At 49.8% G+C, this 16,210-nt stretch overlaps 1 protein-coding gene across 12 annotated transcripts in view; it reads right to left on the minus strand.

The window, feature by feature from the left end:
* Window positions 1–1,709: 1,709 nt before the first annotated feature.
* NFASC (neurofascin) overlaps window positions 1,710–16,210 on the minus strand; it is a 52,674-nt gene continuing 38,173 nt past the window's right edge. For 8 of the 12 annotated variants that reach the window (XM_086627275.1, XM_086627278.1, XM_086627277.1 and 5 more), the window contains 3 exons: window positions 8,363–8,494; window positions 7,722–7,791; window positions 1,710–1,941 (listed from right to left, as the gene is read on the minus strand). In XM_086627275.1, the coding sequence (XP_086483401.1) occupies window positions 1,710–1,941; window positions 7,722–7,791; window positions 8,363–8,494 (434 nt within the window). Of the gene's footprint in view, window positions 1,942–4,232; window positions 4,245–7,721; window positions 7,792–8,362; window positions 8,495–13,322; window positions 13,479–15,385; window positions 15,503–16,210 lie in introns of all 12 variants that reach the window. The other 4 variants (XM_086627273.1, XM_086627271.1, XM_086627270.1 and 1 more) reach the window with 2 other exon arrangements.

Raw genomic sequence — 16,210 nt, forward strand, 5'->3', positions numbered from 1 at the left:
TATTAGAAAACTCTACCTTCTACGATGCTCCATGCTGTCTCAGCTGGGAGAGCTGCCCAGGCGTCCTATCCTACTGCTCTGGCGGATCGAAGACCATCGCGTTAGGGGCGCGTAAGCGGTGGGAGAATAGTTATCAGTTTATTAAACTTCACGGGAAGTTCGAAGCTGTGTAAGGCATGTGAAGGAGCACTCGTATCCGAGACGCTTTGTTACAGCGTGTTAACGGGTTCACTGAAGCCGCGTGTTGCCGTGATGTGTCGGTCGGACGGCGGAGGGGAGGCCCACCGCGCAGGCGCTCGTGGAAGGGTCTCGTCCTGGCTGATTGATGGAGGGGGGGGGAAAGGCCACTGTCAGAAGTGAGGAGGAGAGTTTGGTGGGAAACACTGTCGATCTGGCTCATTCCCGGCGCCTGGGGGAGACGTGGACCTCGGGTCCTGCGCTCCCGCCTGCGTCTCCTGCGGGATTCGTGTCCCTGAACTGTTCAAGCTGCTGCTGGGGAGCTGCGGTGCAGGTCAACAGCAAGGGACCCTCCGCCCGATCCCGGCGGCTGCTTCTCGTCCTGACCAGGTGGCTTTGAGTTTTATTTTAAAAAACAAGTGATTTCTGGTCCCCTCATGTCATGTTAATACTGGTCCTGCTTCTGCTCCCTCTTTGCTACATAAGATTTATGGAGTTGCCTTTAAAAGAAAGCAGGCATGGTCTAGGGGCAGTTTTCCCCCAAATTCTTACAAAGCAAGGACTAAACCAAAAGGGTTTGCCTGCAATTAGCCAGGCAAGCGATGCTGTTACCCTGGGCTCAGAGGGCGAGTGGCACCTGACTGTCCTTCCGTGAATCCCACTAGCTCTTCTGCAACCTCTTGTCCTCTGAGGATGCTCTGGAGCCCCGCAGGGGTGGCAGGTGGCCACCCCATGGGCTGTGGGATGGGCTGTGGAGCCTCGGCACCGATGGGAGTTACAGTGCCAAGGGAAGCCGTAGGGGACCTACTCTTCCCTGCATAGGTGCTGCTGGATCTTTTGGGAAGGAGGTTGCGGCGCTGGCTGGTTTGGGAGAGGCTGTGGGTAAGGTGCTGCCGTGAGGATGGACGTCTCGTAGTACAGTGCTGTGGTGTTGTTACCCAAAGATCCACCACTTTCCTCCTTGCATGCATTTACATTGCTCTTGCTACTTTGCCCAGGCCCCGCTCACCCCTCTTCCCTTCCCAAAACTCTGTTTTCTTTTTTTCCCCCTCCCCCTCTTATCTGGAACCTTCCTGTAAAGATTAAAAAGAAGAATTTTTAACTCCCTCCCAAAAGAACAAAAAGGGCCTCGGGGAGCCTGGGCGGCCGAGCCCGCGGTGGCCCTGCCGGGCTGGCTCTGGGCGCTGGGGCAGCCCCGAAGCCGGGGTGCAGCTCGAGCATCCCGCTCCTCCTCCAGCCCCTCTGGCTCAGCCCAGGTTTCAGCTACAGCTACAGCCCATCCGCGCCCCGGGAGCCCTTGCCGTTCGCTTGTTTGCTAAGGATAAGATGGCATCGGCAGCCACCTGGTCTGCCTGTTTGCTTGGATTTTTTTTAATTTTTTTTTTTCCCTTTTCTATTTTTTTTTCTTTTTTTTGTCATCGTTGGTTGGTTTCATTCACACGTTTCTGTTGGAGGTAGTGGCGGCGGCGGCTGTTGGTTAACCCCCATCCACTACAAACACCTCAGGCTGTTTGTGGTTTCAGTGCATTGCACTACGCCAACGAGTAGATAGCATTGACTGGAGAGGTGGCTTCCGAGCTCTCGTTGCCTTCGGTCTCCTCTTTGTCCTTCTTCACTGTGTACTGGCCGATAAAGGAGCCGTCCTCATTAAACTGCCCTTCGCCCCCCTCTCCATAGTCCACCAAGCTATCGTCGCTCTCCTGCTGCTTTATCGTGCCGTCCAAGGAGGTCTGGCTGTTTGGCAGGGGTTTGTTGTCTTCGTCGCTGGGTAGCAGAAGACAGACAGACACGGTAAGAGTTGAGAAATGGGGCTTACAACCTTCACCCAAGGTCTGGATATTCAAAAATAAATCCAGTGTGCAACTATACTGACCAGAGACCACAAACGTGGGGTGCTCTGACTGCAGACAGCAAGTCATGGTGTGTCTGACACGGAGGTGAAGGTGGGGGAGACACAGCCTCCACGCTGGAGACCCACAGCTGCCTCTGCAATGGGTGCTGTGCTCGGTATTTCTGCAAGCCCAACCTTCATGCTTTTTCTTTTTAGAAAGCAGATTTTTTTTTTAACCTCTATTACTTACAAGGCTTAGATCAGTCCAACTGGATGTACGTTATAAATATCCTTTCCTTGTCATTGCTTATATTCTTTCTTTCTCTTAGTGTTTTAGCCAACCTTGGTGTAACCTGGTTTAGGAAGGTTTGTTTCCAGATTTCCTTGGAAAAAGCACACTCGGCTGTTTAGACAGCTGCATGCAATGGGGAGCACTCTCAAAGCACTGCGAAGGGGCATATATAGGATGCCAAGTTCTGTGCAGCTTCCAAAACTCATGGGAATTTACCTTTCCAAGCTTATTTCTGAGCATCTAAGCTTGTTTACTCAATTCTTTATCCTTTTCTCTTTTTCAGTAGAAAGATTAAGCCAGGTCACTGAAAAATAAATAGTCTGACCCACAGGAAAAAAACCCAACCCTTTAAAAAAAAACCCTTTTAACAAAAAAACAGGGAAAAGCTTTTTTCCTCTCTGGAGGGCAAGGGCTGGTATCTCATAAATACAGATAACATTGTGAGGAGGATGAGAGTGGATTGCTACACATAAAAATAAATTTTCCTATCAACTAGTCCTTATTTCACATTTGATCTTATGTCCAGCATGCAAATTCTGTAATATTCCTAAAGGTATCACATGGGTACCTTAAACATTTGTCCTCCCACCTCCATTCCTGTCTTTTTAGTGGGGGTGTTTTAGCGTGCGACTCATCAGACTCACTCCCCAGCATGGCACTCTGCCCTGTTCCTTTATTTTTTCTTAAAATTAGTGAAAGTACTGGGCTTTGATTGCAGCCCTTGACAATCAGTGCCCACATCACGGTTTCTGCCTCCCGCAAAAGCATGAGAAACACTTTGCTTGGGCCAGGGAGCAAAATGCACTTCAGCTGGGGAAGGAATTAAATCTCTTCTGCCATTTAATTAATGGCATCAGCTCTTTACAGTGGGAGAGGAATTTATATCCCACAGTACAATGTGCAGCTTTCTAACGTGTTTCCTTGTATCAGCGCTTTGTGAATTAAGTGATAACACAAAACCAATATTTGAGGCCTCATGTTAACTTGGCATCACAATTAAAAAAAAAAAAACCAAACCACAAACAACTTGTTAGCTTTGAAAGCAGCTTATTTCTGGGGGAGGAGGAAGAAAATTCAGTCTGCAAGCAGGACTGCCAGTTAGAAAGCCCAGTAAATGCCAAGTAGAGAGTGGCAAAACCCAGATCCCTTTGTTTTCAGTATCCTTTCCCAAAGTTTGGGGTTCAGGTAAAGCTGAATCTAGAGCCAGATTTTCCCTAACGAGGGTTTGCAGCACCAAACACCCCAGCAACACATTTCCTGAACGTGCCTCCTGGTTTTACCTCTCTCCAGTCCTATTTATCCTGTTAGTGCATTAGGAGGGTGAAGCAGATATTCATCAGCATCTTGATGCAATATAGCCCTGTTACAATGGATTTCTGTGGCGTTTGCTGATGTGTGCATTAGAGAACCAGAGCACCCAGATGAAAACCATTTGGGAAACGTCTTGAGTTGCATAAATCATTGAGAAGAGGGGGAGGCTTGAGCCGGAGGGAGGATTTTCAGGACTGAGATAAAGAGTTGGGCAAGTTGTTCAGGATCTGGTGGTTTTTGCTCGTGTCCCTTGCCACCATCCCTGGGGTGTCTAGCATCAGGGTGCTGAATGCACCGAGGGCATCATCCCCAGGTCCAACCCTTGGCTGATCCCACTCCACCAGGAGCAATCAGCTGCTGGAGCGTGGGGCTGGGGGGGACCTGGCTGGTGCTCAGGGATGCCCCCAGCGCATTTCCAAGCAAGATGCAACTTGCTGGACATGGGGGTACCCCTGACGCCAGCGGGAGTTAGAGGGGTCTTGTTTCATGTGTTAGGTGGAGGCAGGTACATGGGAATAGGGAGGGGAAGGTATAGTTTCAGCTATAAAGAAATAAATAGCTAGAAGGAAGGAAAATAAAAAAAGCTGAATGTGCCGGACTTCTGGCAGCACGTGGTCCTACCTTTCAAGAGACCTTCATGGTCCATGTGGATAGACCAGGTGAAAAGGAGAAGAAAGAATGGGAATAAAACAGAGAGAAGCAGAAAGAGCCTGATCAGAGAGAGATATGATGAGGTCTGCATTTACAGGGGCAGTGCTAAAAAACAAAAAGAAATGTCTGCATTCCTCATGGAGCTAATTGCCTCGTTATACCAAATGGAGCCAGTATAATTGTTCAGGGCTGGATGAGCCTCATTGGCCTCCCCCAGAAGGCTAATCCAGAGCAGCAGTGGCTGGTGCAGGTGGGAAGTGGGCTGTTTGCTGTCAGGCTGGTCAAAAGGGGCTTGTGCTTGAAGTCCATGAGCGAGTGGCTGCAGGGAACAGCCTGGAAGCGCTGCTGGGGACCCACATGCAGCAGGACAAGGGCCAAGTGAATGGGTTGCTGGGTTTGCCCTCCAGCCTTCTGCTGGGTTTCCATGATATAGTGATGCATCAGTATCGTGGTGTCCATTGACAAGCCTACACCTCCTCAGGCTGCTTTGCCAGACCTCTCCTTCCCTCACCAAGGCTCAGAGGACGGCTGAGATGGTCCATTCGGGGCAAGCTGGCACTGCCTGCAGTGTGTAACCTGTGCCACAGGACACTATCCTGAACCTGAACTGGAGCCCAGAAGCTAAAACCACTCAACTTTCCCTTCCCGGCGGCCAGGGTTTCCAGCCGACTCCCCCATGGTGTAGCTTAAACATTTGGTATAATGAGGCACAGTCACTGGCACAGAACATTGTCCAAGGATAATGGTCTCCTGCTTTGAAAATAAGCTTCTCAGCTTAGCCTCTGCTCAGGAAAACCATTATTCTGTTAGTGGAACAGAAAGATGTGACAGTATCTCTTAATTATAGGCTGCAAAGATTTGAAAGTTGCATGCACAGGGCATTAAGGACGTGAGATATGATGAGAGCATATCAGACATGCTATGTGGAGGTGGGGAGGGAAACCAATGAAGAACTCACGTCAGCTCAATTCCTGTCGTTGCTTGAAATACTAATTGCTACCCTCCTTGAGCCTAACATTGCAATCATTTTGAATCTTAATCAGCCAACAGCGTTTCGTATCAATCCTTCAGGTTCACCTTCCTTTCTGCCTCCTTGAGGGAAGCCTCCTATTACTTCTCCCAGGAAACCTGTTGTTCCTGAGAAGGAGGGGGCAAAGCTTATGGGTTGTTGGGGTTTTTTAGTTGTTCTTGTTTGGTTGGGGTTTTTTCCCCATCTAGTCCTTGGGACAGTGTGATTGAAAATGCAGGAGCATCTTGGAGGTTGGTCGTTGCCCTTCTACTGACCTCTGCCTTTAGCTTGCCAACTTTTGGGAATGGGGCTGTCAATAAAAGCTTGAGCTTCAGCTAAGCAGAAGCTGCTGTGTAGTAGGATGAAGGATTTACCCCATTCCTTCCCATTGCCTGGAAGGCAATGCCCCTTGGATGGTGCCTGGGCAGTAAATGCAGCATTGGCGACTCGCGATGCTGCCAGCCATGCCAAGAGCTGGGGTTTCCTTCCACGCAAGGCAAGTGGTCCCTGGCAGCGCGATTGCCTGAGGAGCAATGGAGGTGAGGAGGTCTGGGCTGCAACCACCTCAATGGACTCTTGAGAAGCAGATCTCTGAAATCAGTGCGTACTGCCAGAAGCTCGGCTGTGGAGACCTTGTTTGAGATCCGGGCGATGGAGCTGAGCCTGTCAGGTTGTGTGTGGGTAGCTCCTGGGTGATGAGATGTTTCAGGCTTGTTATGTGGTATTTACACCATCCCATGAATCTGGGAACCACGGGGGTCCCCATCATGACTCAGAGCATTAAGGGGACTTGTTTTGGCCAAAGTATGGACACCAGCCGTGTAGTATGCAGTTATGGTTACGGACAAGGAGCACTGCCTGCACTTCTAAAATCGTGCCTGGGAAGAGATGTGTTTGATCCGGGGCAAAGCCTGCAACAGGACCAGGCTGAGCTAATTTCTTCCCTGCTGTTCTCTGCATCCCAGCCAGGAACCTGAGAGGAACATCCCCAGACTGCGATTTGTACGTGGACTCAGTGTAATTGCCCAGTGTAGCTTGCCACCTCTAGAAGTGATAACCAAAGCTTGCAGGGAGGTGAGGAAGGTGCTGCTCCTGGGTGTTGTTTAGGGCAGTAAGGAATGGTGACCTTTTCCTACAACATGCTGCTGCTTCCGGTTCCTGCTGGGGGGTTGTTTGTATTCTGTATCACGCTATCAGAATACTGGGGAGCTTTGGGCTTATGACATCCTTTGGAGAAAGAGCTGCCACTGAAATAGTTACCATCTACAAACAATAGAAATGTGATCATATTGAGGGCTGCAGTTCTTCTACTTCCATTCATGTATTGTGTGCAGGCAGATATATTAATTTTGTTTCCTCTAACGTGTGTCTTGTTACATTCCTTACTGAATTGTAAATAAATTCTCCCTCTTTGCTACCTCAAATTGTAACGCTAGGACTATCAGTAATGACAAGGGGTTTAATTAACCCCCGTTTTGAAGTCAGGAGAAAAATTCCTGCTAGCTTAATTGGGCTTTGGGTCCAGCTCTGAGGGAAAGGTGCGTTTTAATTCTTTAAAGAAAAGCAAAGCCCACTGTAGGCACTCAAAGGACAAACTGGGTGTGCTGTAATCCATCCCCGTCATCTGCGGGCAATCCAATGAGACCTGACAGCGTTTCCTGCTCCTGCTCCTTGGGGCAACTGTCACCAGCAGCGGAGCTGTGACCACTGCATGTGAGCAGGCTCGGGAGAGCTCTTGCCCCTTTCCGAAATATCCTGCGAGTCTTCCCAGAGTAAAAATGGGTGCTGCCGCTCTTCAAAGGAAGTGGCTGAGTGGAGGTGGGGGAAATCGGAGAGGTTTAGCAGAACGGCTGCAGCCCTCAAAGGGTGTTTCTGTAGGGTTTGCCTGGGGAGCTCCCAGAAAAGCCTTGGTTGGAATGCAGGCAGACCCCCAAATCAGCACCCTCGTGTGCTTTCAGGGCTGATCCAAACAGAACTTTGGGCGTTTCTCCCCTGGATACTCTTATGGCTGAGAGAGAGGCTGAGCTACAAGGTGATAGACCTGAAATATCCTCAGGCTGCTTCAGTGTTTTTTTTTTTTTTTTTTTTTTTCCTATATATTAGGAGTGTCATTAAGGTTGATCTGCACCTGGTGAGAGCCATGTCCCAGGTAGCTGATGGCACAGTCCCTGCCTGGACGGATCCTCCCAGGCTGAGACAGAGAAAGGATGAGATCTTAGCAGCGTCCTCGCAGCCTGGTTACCCTTCCAGGGTTTTAGGCAGGAAATGTTTCCTTTGGTAGAGGACTTGCAGAGGGAAGGAGGCAGGAGGAGGAAGGTGGGAGAAATAATTTAAGAGGCTGTGTGGCACCGCGGTGCTGCGGTTACGTGGAGGGGTAGCGCGGTGAGGTCTGTGATGGCTGGGAGTGGGGCAGATGGGGAGACATGGTACACATGCCAATGGAAGCATACCTGTAGTCGAACGACCCGTCTTCTACGTTCTTGTCTTCGGGATTTAGATGTTCATCTTTATTGTCTCGTACTGTAAACAAGCACATCCCCAACATTCACGTTAAAAAGCGGTACAGACGATAAAAGCTTTACGAGACAGTGACAGCAGCTGGCGTTGAGGCTGGCTGTGCAATCCCTGTAGGAGCTTTTCATTGACTCTGTAAAACACCCCTGCACCTGGGAGGGCTTGCAAAGGGCTTGCAGTGGAGGGAGGCACCAGGGCACAGGTGCTCCAGATAGTGAGAAAGGATGTATTAATCAGTGAATTTTCTTAGCCCTTGTCTCTACTTTGCAAAAATTTAATGAGATTTTTGCCTGAAAACATCTTTTTCTAGATAAGAACAAGCAGATTTGCAGAGGAGGGGTTGGGTCATGCAGAGCAGGAGCGTCCAGCTCCGCAGCCTAAAGCCTGCAGAGCACAGAGCCCTCACCCGACCTTTAATTAACTGAAATACTTCCCACTAATAACAGTGTTCCCACTACAGAGAAAGAAAAGCTCTTGTAATCACAAGCATCTATCTGGGAGCAATACCATTTGATTAGCCCCAGAAGCCCGGAGATGTTTAAGCCATGAGCACAAGTGATTGCCATGCAACTTTTACCTGGATATTTCCCACCTCTGCTCCTCTTAATGAAGCAGACGATCAACAGAATAAGGACCAGGAGAGCTATGGCACACATCAGCCCGATGAACCAGCCCTGCGTTGCGATGTCCACGTGATTCTTGGTATAAGCTGGGAGGAAAATGGAAAGAAAAATAAAGCTGTAAGGGACAGAGCAGAACCACAGAGGGAAATAGATGAGTAGTAAGACACAGTCCACTGGCTTAGAAATGATCTTTAGCGCTGCATTGGTGTCTCTATGTGTGCATTGACCAGGTTATCTGAGACTTGTAGCACAGGGATTTGTGGCTTTTTTTTTTTTCCCTTTTGTGGTGGTAGATCAACTCAACGTTTTTAGCGGGAGCTACAAACAGCGAAGGGTCACGACATAAAGTAAAACCTAACACAGACCAGTGAGAAAGGCGCACGGCAAATCATGGCAAAAGAAGCTGGGTAACAGATTTGTTCTTTCATTTACTGTGCCTGAAAACTGCCCTGGAAGCGAGAAGGTCTGAAAGAAACGTGCCTAAGCAGATCCCATCCCTGGTGTCCAGTGAGGCTGAGCAGCACTGCTGGATCAGAGGGTTGCTGAGCCCTGAGGAGCTATTAGCAGCCTGGGGCTGGGAGAAACCCCAATCCCATGGGGATGCAGAGACCATGGGCAGTGGCTCTGCTGTGACCACCACCGCGGTTCTGCTGCCTTTGGGTGGCCGCGGAGGGTCTCCAGGGCTGAGAGGGGACTTGTGGAAGCCCACCAAGACTTGGCTGATGCACGAGAGGGGACGTAGCGGTGGGAACAGCTCTTTGAGGAATGACAGCGGGGTCCCAGACAGCTGAGAGGTGATCTGATCGCACTGGAAAGTCTTTTCTCCTGCAGCAAAGTTTCATGCCGCAGGGCTACTGAATATTGATATGGTTAATGCCAAGGAAGAAGGTGTCTTGTTCCCCAAACTACGCTGCGGCTCCTGACCGCCGTGTCCTCCCTCACGTACTCTGACTTCTTGTTTGCAGCTCCCATACGCGGTCAGACAGACAAATCTGTGTCCTATAAATAGCAACGAGCTGCCATTTTCTGGCTGTCATTGACACGCATTTTGTATTCAGCAAGACAGAACAGAGGAGAAAATAACCTTCAGCGCGGCAGGGGGGCTAAATTTAACCAGCCTGCAGTGCAAACAGAGATGGGTATTCCTGGCAGGATCACAGGAGATCTGAGCGGGGTGGGATTGAACTGGGATTTAGCGGGGGTTTGCCTGCGATGGGCAGCGCAGCGAGCATCCTTTTGGGTGCCCATGTGACAAAAAACAAGACGGTGCTTACAAAGAAATCCTAAAAGAGAGCCCTCTGTTAATGTAGTCTGAATGAAAGGGTCTGGTAAAAGAGAGGACAACTGGAAAAATAGGTGGAATTGGCAAACTTTCCTAACCCGCACCGTTTTAGGACTGAAAACACATTCTTGTTCTATCAAAGTTGAACCCAAGAGAAGATGCTTTCCTTGGGGATGAAATCTAAGCCATGTTGCTGGTAGGTAATAGCAGCTGGACTGTGACAAGGAAATTCATGGATGAGAGGAGGACGATGAGAAAGAGTGCTGTTTGCTAAAGAAATTATATTGGATCCTGAGCGCTGTGAGAGGCACCGAGCTCCCGGAGAAGCCGGGGGGAAGAAGCTACCGAATGGTGCCTTGGCTCCTTTTTGTGGCTTTTCCCTCTGGTGCTGCCACAGTTAAATATTTACCTTTAGTACAACCTGGGCTTACGTAGTCCTTGAAGATGCACTTTTTATAACGGAGAGAATGAGATTATAACAGAGTGGGGCTGAGAACTGGGTTCAATTAGCTGAGTGCTGGGGGAGGAAAGGGGAAGAAAGCTTTACTGGAGAGCTTTGAAATGGAAAAAGGTTGTATTAGCAGCCCTGATGGGATGGGATCTGTACCGAAACCAACGCTGAAGGGAGAAATAAGGGGGTCTTCAAAGGACAAAATGCCAAAGCAGCCTAAGAGGTGGGGTTTGTGCCACCACATGAATTTGGGCTGAGTTTTACAGGGAGGGAGGATTTTGTCCTGAGTCACCAGGGGATCTTGCAGTAGGATCGTGGCACTGCCTATCACCAAGGTAGAGGGATAATTGCCATCCTTCCCAAAAAAGCAACACATGACGACAAAATTATAGTCACGGCAATCTTGTATTTAGAGTAAACGAGTGACTGTCATTGCCGCATTCAGAAAGAGAAGATTAAGTACATGGCTGTCAGAGAGGATGTTTTGATTTGCTTTAATGTAAGGCCAACGTCAAGGGGAAATAGTGGAAAGCAGCTGCGTAATCGAACAGGTATTTGAAATGCAACTGTGGTGACTTTTTTTTTAAGAATTAATTATAATCTGAGGCAGAAAGCACGTTACCTAGCAGTTGTGGTTTACATGCCAATAGCAAAGCTGTGTTCCACCAGCGATTAGCAAAATTCTTGTCTGTCTTTGCAAAGCAGACTGTTGGGTGGGTAAAGCCTCACTAGCTCCAGCCTCGTATGATTCTCTTTCCAGTGTTTGTACAGGCTGGGGAATTTTTAATTTTTTTTTAAATTTAGAAGGTACCTTTGCATTAAGCTTTGGTTAATTGTTCCAAGATGTTCTTTACTACTGGAAGGAACTCTGTTGGGTTATTGAGCTGTCAGTTAATCAGAAGCAAAGTTGGAGGGCAGTGTCCTGCCACTGCAGTGCAGGTAGACTGCTTCTCCTTTATCTCCCCTAAAAACTGAAGAAACCTTTAGAACAGCTATTTGCAAATCATTAAAAACCAAAACCCACAAGAAAACCCACCCAGAACAGTGCTTTTTTTGTCAAAAGCATTCCTGATGGCATATGACTGTCAGCGGGGGCCAAACGCTCGTGTCAGCAGTATCCAGCCGGAGAAGAAATGGATCTGCAGCGTTTATGCATGCAGGGACGGCGATAGCTCCGTGTGTCCTGCAGTGATAGGGCTCAGGTCACCCGTTGGCCTCTATCACAGCGACAAAAGTGGCCCCATCCTTCAGTCTCAATGATAATCCCAGTAGGAACCCCTCAATTAGAGAAAACAGGAATGCTGAGACCACCAGCATCAATCAGCCAAGGATATTGGTTTTCTCCCCCCTCTTTCTAATGATTCCCTGCCCCTTGGTGTGTGTTGTGCAGGGGGCTGCCCCCTCTCCCCACCCCAGTTCCCAAAGCGGGTGAAAAGCAGGCGAGAAAAGAAAGGAGACGGGTCCGGATTGGGAAATAATTCTCCAGAAGGAGACGTTGCATGGTAGGGGTGGGGGGCTGTCGAGCTGGTGGTGAATTCTGAGTCAGGGGAGGGTCCAGAAACAAAATTGGGGATGTAGCATTGCAGCTGGAGCTGTTCTGGAGAGAGTCTGAGATGAAAAATCAGCTCTTCCGTTGTCTGGGGTCAGAATTGGCCTCTGCAGTGTCGGCACAACAGGCTGGGAGCCCGGGGACTCGACCTGCCAACAGTCTGGGTGCCCAGCCCTGCCGAAGCCAAGCTGTGAAAGCTCCCGGGGCAAGGCAGCCTGGTGGCACGCATGGCAGCGCAGTGCTGGGGGCGAAACCCCCCTGAAAATAAATCCTTTTTGAAAACACGGCTCTCTGCAAAGCTGAGCGTGCTCCAGGGGCTGCTGTGCCGTGGATTCGACCGCGTCACGGGGTGCTGGAGCAGTTTGAGGAGGCACATCAGACCTTCGGAGGGGGCAGAGGTGGGACAGAGCCAAGGTTGGCGCTCGCCGGTTTATTTCTCGGTGTTGGGCAGCGTCAGACGTGCAGAAATACCATCAGCTGCCATCTGTCCCTGTGCCATCTTAGCACATCAGAGAACTACTCGGCAGCGCTATGGCTTGCCAAACTTTTCAACACCAAATAAGATGTGCATGGGGGGGGTGTGTGGGAGCTGCTGCTCCCCACCTTCCCAGCAGCACTCCTTTGCTGGGAGTTACATTTTTTTCCTTTTGCACTTCTCAGCAAAGAGACTGGTAAGTGCTTGAGCTTTCCATTACACGGCTGGATCTGAGCAAAATAATTCTAGTTTTTCGAAAATCACAGCCTCTGCCTACTACATCTGTCGGGGTGGGCTGCTCCGGCGTTGCTGCCGCTTGGTTTGTCAGCGAAGTGTTTAGACCCGTGCTTTGACAGGCGTTGTGCACAGGTTCCGACGGCAAAACCCCCGGGTGAATACAAAGGGAGTTACGGCTGGTTTGATTTACTGAAACCCATCAAGTGGGAACACTGAAGTTTTATAAATGCTGAAAGCCCGATTCAAAGCCTGTGGAAGTCAATAAGGGTGTTTCTCCAGCATTTGGTGGGCAGGGTAGGAAGCCCGTAATTAGGAAGCTGTAAAAGTCACTCGGGTGCTAAGCCTGGGAAAGTGCTTGCGCAACTAAACGCGAAGTTGCCAGAAGAAACATCCCTGGAGGATGGAAAGCCCTAAGTGTATGCCCCATGTGACTCTGACCAAGGTCTTCTGCAAACACCGTGTTCCCCGTCCTGGTCCTGCCCCTCACCTGCATCCCATCACCAGTATCTCCTCCTGCCCCTCTGCCATAGCCTGGGGCCAGGGCTGTGCGCGCTCTCCGGGGCCAAAGCAACCACCATCACCACGAGTAGCAACGCGCCGGTGGAAGCGCAAACACGCGGTGGCGGGGCTTCAAGCAGGGCCGCGTGACAACATGAGCATGTTCTCCACCCTCCTTGAAGACCCTTTCCTTCAAAGGGATCCCCATCCTGGGGCTCAACTCGTCTGTGCCATGTGGAGCAACCTCCCGGGGTGGCTCTTAATAAGGGCAGAGATGGGGGGGTGCTGCCAGGGGGTGGATGAGGGTTGTTCCATGCAGTCATGGTCAAACCACCTCCCACCACCACAGGAATGACGCCGGCGGTGATGGATGCGACATGCCTCGGAAACGCACCCCGCGGCGGGGCTGAAGCCCGTCTCACCTGAGCTGGTGGTAAAGGTTATGTACGAGTGTTCGCTGGGGCTAGACCATATGGGGAACACCCACAGCTTGTACATCATTCCCGGCGTCAGATCCGCCAGCTGCACAGAGGAAGGGGTCTGAGCTTTAACAGGGATAGATTTCTCTGTCTTGTTACCTGAGAAACAGAAACCGCACATCAAACGCGGCCGCAGGAGGCTGGCAGAGATTACCGTGTCGGCGCCGCAGGCAGGGCGTTACGCTGTCCCTAGTCGCTGAGCAGAAATAACACAGCGTGATGGTCAAGGAGCTACGAACGGCTTTGTGACTGTTACTCACTGAGAACAGAAGAAAATCGGTGATGCAGGAACACGGCGTGGGTTTTGCTGCATCCCTGCTTTACCATACTGGAAAAAATACCGGTAGCTATTCAGATCTCTCCCTACTTTTAAGATCCGATAGGTCCTTTAGCTGCCCAGCCTCGGGTCTGGATATTTGGGTATTTGCCACAAAAGGTCTGGAATTTGCCTGGTCCCGCTCAGCTGGGTGAAGGTGCTATAGGACTCGGTAAAGGAGCCAATTCTTGAGATTTTTGGGAGTGGTACCTGGGCACCAGTTTTGCTGGTAGGTTAAGGAGGCTCTGAAGGAGCTGGATGTTGCATTAAAGACACAAACCTGCTCACCCCAGCTGGCAGACTGCTGCTTTTGGGGGTGAGGGGGGGGCCTTAGCCCTCCAGCTCAAGGAGGGATGCTCGTGGGCTGGCTGCTCCCAGGCTCTATCCAAGGATGGCCTGTTCTTTGTACTGTGCTGGGAATCATTTGCTGATGAACTTAATGCTGAGCGTTAAACCTTGAATTCTACGAAGGCGTGCGGTGGGGCTTTGGTTTGTGGCTCTGGAGGTGCACACCTCCCAGTTCAGCAGTGCTGTGGGGAATCCCTAAATCTAATTTAGTGCTCCCTAAATCTCTGAGATTTCCTCCCTCTTGGCTGGATCCTGATCAGGGCATCCCGGGGTGTTGCTGCTGCTGCAGCCCATGCCCAGCACAGACCGAGCACGTGGGCTCTGCGAGGGCATCGCCCGTGCTTTGTGCTTCCCAGCGATGGGGAAAAACCAGGGCTGGTGGTGGGTGGTTTGGGAGCTGGGATACTTGGCATTTAGGGCTTGGAAAGGTGATGAATATCCTGAATTATGGAAACCAGATAAAAAGGAGGAGGCTGAGCCTAGCCCAGCCCGCGCTGCCTAACAAAGCCCTGCAGACGGCGGAGCGAGACCAGGCACTGTCTGCGCGTTCGAAATTGTTTCAAGGAGAAAGCGAGGTCATCTCTTAAGCAATGTTGTAAATGACCAAAAGTGGTTTGCTGTCACTGATTACGCCTACTTGGTTCATTTTAAATGCTGATATACAGCCAGCGTACCACGCGATGTGAGGGCTGAAATGGCTGGGAAATAAAGTCAGAGATAAGCCGTAGTCACCACTGCCTATCTATTTAAAAAACCCCAACCAACCAGCAACATGTAAACATCTTTTCTAAGCAAGTACTAAAACCAGCTTTGAGTTTCCATGCTAAGTACATAGCCTTACAATTTTAAAAGACAATGATATCCGATACGACAGGAGGTTTGGGATCATAGATGATTCTGCCAACTCTAGGTTTGAGAAGCCCATCTTCAAAGGTGTTTAAACCTGCTCTCCAATTTATGTAGATTTCCTTTGTTTTCCCTTAAGGTTTTGTCCCCTTCCGTATATCTATATATTTAAAGGCTCTTTACTTTGTGACCACATAGAGCCCAGCTCAATGAACAGCTCACAAATGAACAGCTTTGCTCATCCAGGGCTCACAAACATGTCGCAGCAGTCGGTGCGAGGAGGAGGAATCACTTGTCAGTCACCAGGATTAGCTCTGGAGTGCTCTAAACAGCCATGACCATGACCTTCCTTCTCCTCTCCCATCCTCCATGTGACCACAGAGCATCATTCCACACGCAGTAATTAAGACCAAGTAATAGGTTGCAACCGTGGGAGCTGGCAGGATCTCTAATTGCATCACCACCCTGTAGAGTCCCCACGCGATCTGATGCTTACTGGTGATATACTTAACCACAAAGTCAGTTCCTGCAGAGTAATTGTGGCTCCAGGTGATGTTTGCCCAGTTACTATTAGCCATAGCTCTTATGTCCCATATGGACGATCCATTGGTGGCTGGTGGACAGGTTAGAACAGGAGTTAGTATTTTGGATTATACACGAATGAGACCTCATCTAGCATCTGGTGTTGGTAAAACCTTACAAAATCATTCCTGAAGTTAATGCTTTGATCTTAACCTACGAGCATGCCTGAGGATGTATTTGTTCCTTTCAAGATCCTTAACTTTAAACTTTTGGGGGAAGTTTGGAAGCAGAAGCTCATCGTGTATTGGTGCTTAAGCCCAACTACACTCCAGCTTACACTTGGAGTCTGAAGACTTCTGTGGCGCATCCCTGAGGATTTCGGTCAGCAGGGAAATCTAGCTAAACTCATGCCCAAACGGACGCGGGAGACACGTGCATGAGTGCACACAGCCTCGCTGCCGCAGCCGAGATGGAAAGACTGGGAGAGGATATTGTCACGTTACTGGGTCTAGAGACAGCCAGTGGGGCAATGAAGTCACTCGTTTCTGATTTTGAAGTTAAGGATTGTCGACGTTGCTTTGGAGAGCGGATGAACTTCGTTTCTAGTGAAGTAGAGCTAATCCACTACTTTAGCGGGCGTTTAAGTGACGTCAGATAAGTTATGCCTTGGTGGTATTAGTATTATTATTATTATTATTTACTTTGGGGTGTGGCTCAGGTTTGGGTTTGACAAAATGCAGATAATAACGGCAGTCCCTGGGACGGGGCCCGCTGCACGACTTTTAGGAAATCGCAAGGA

Source organism: Tauraco erythrolophus, chromosome 27 (genome assembly GCF_009769465.1).
Source record: "Tauraco erythrolophus isolate bTauEry1 chromosome 27, bTauEry1.pri, whole genome shotgun sequence".
NCBI classification, from domain to species: domain Eukaryota; kingdom Metazoa; phylum Chordata; class Aves; order Musophagiformes; family Musophagidae; genus Tauraco; species Tauraco erythrolophus.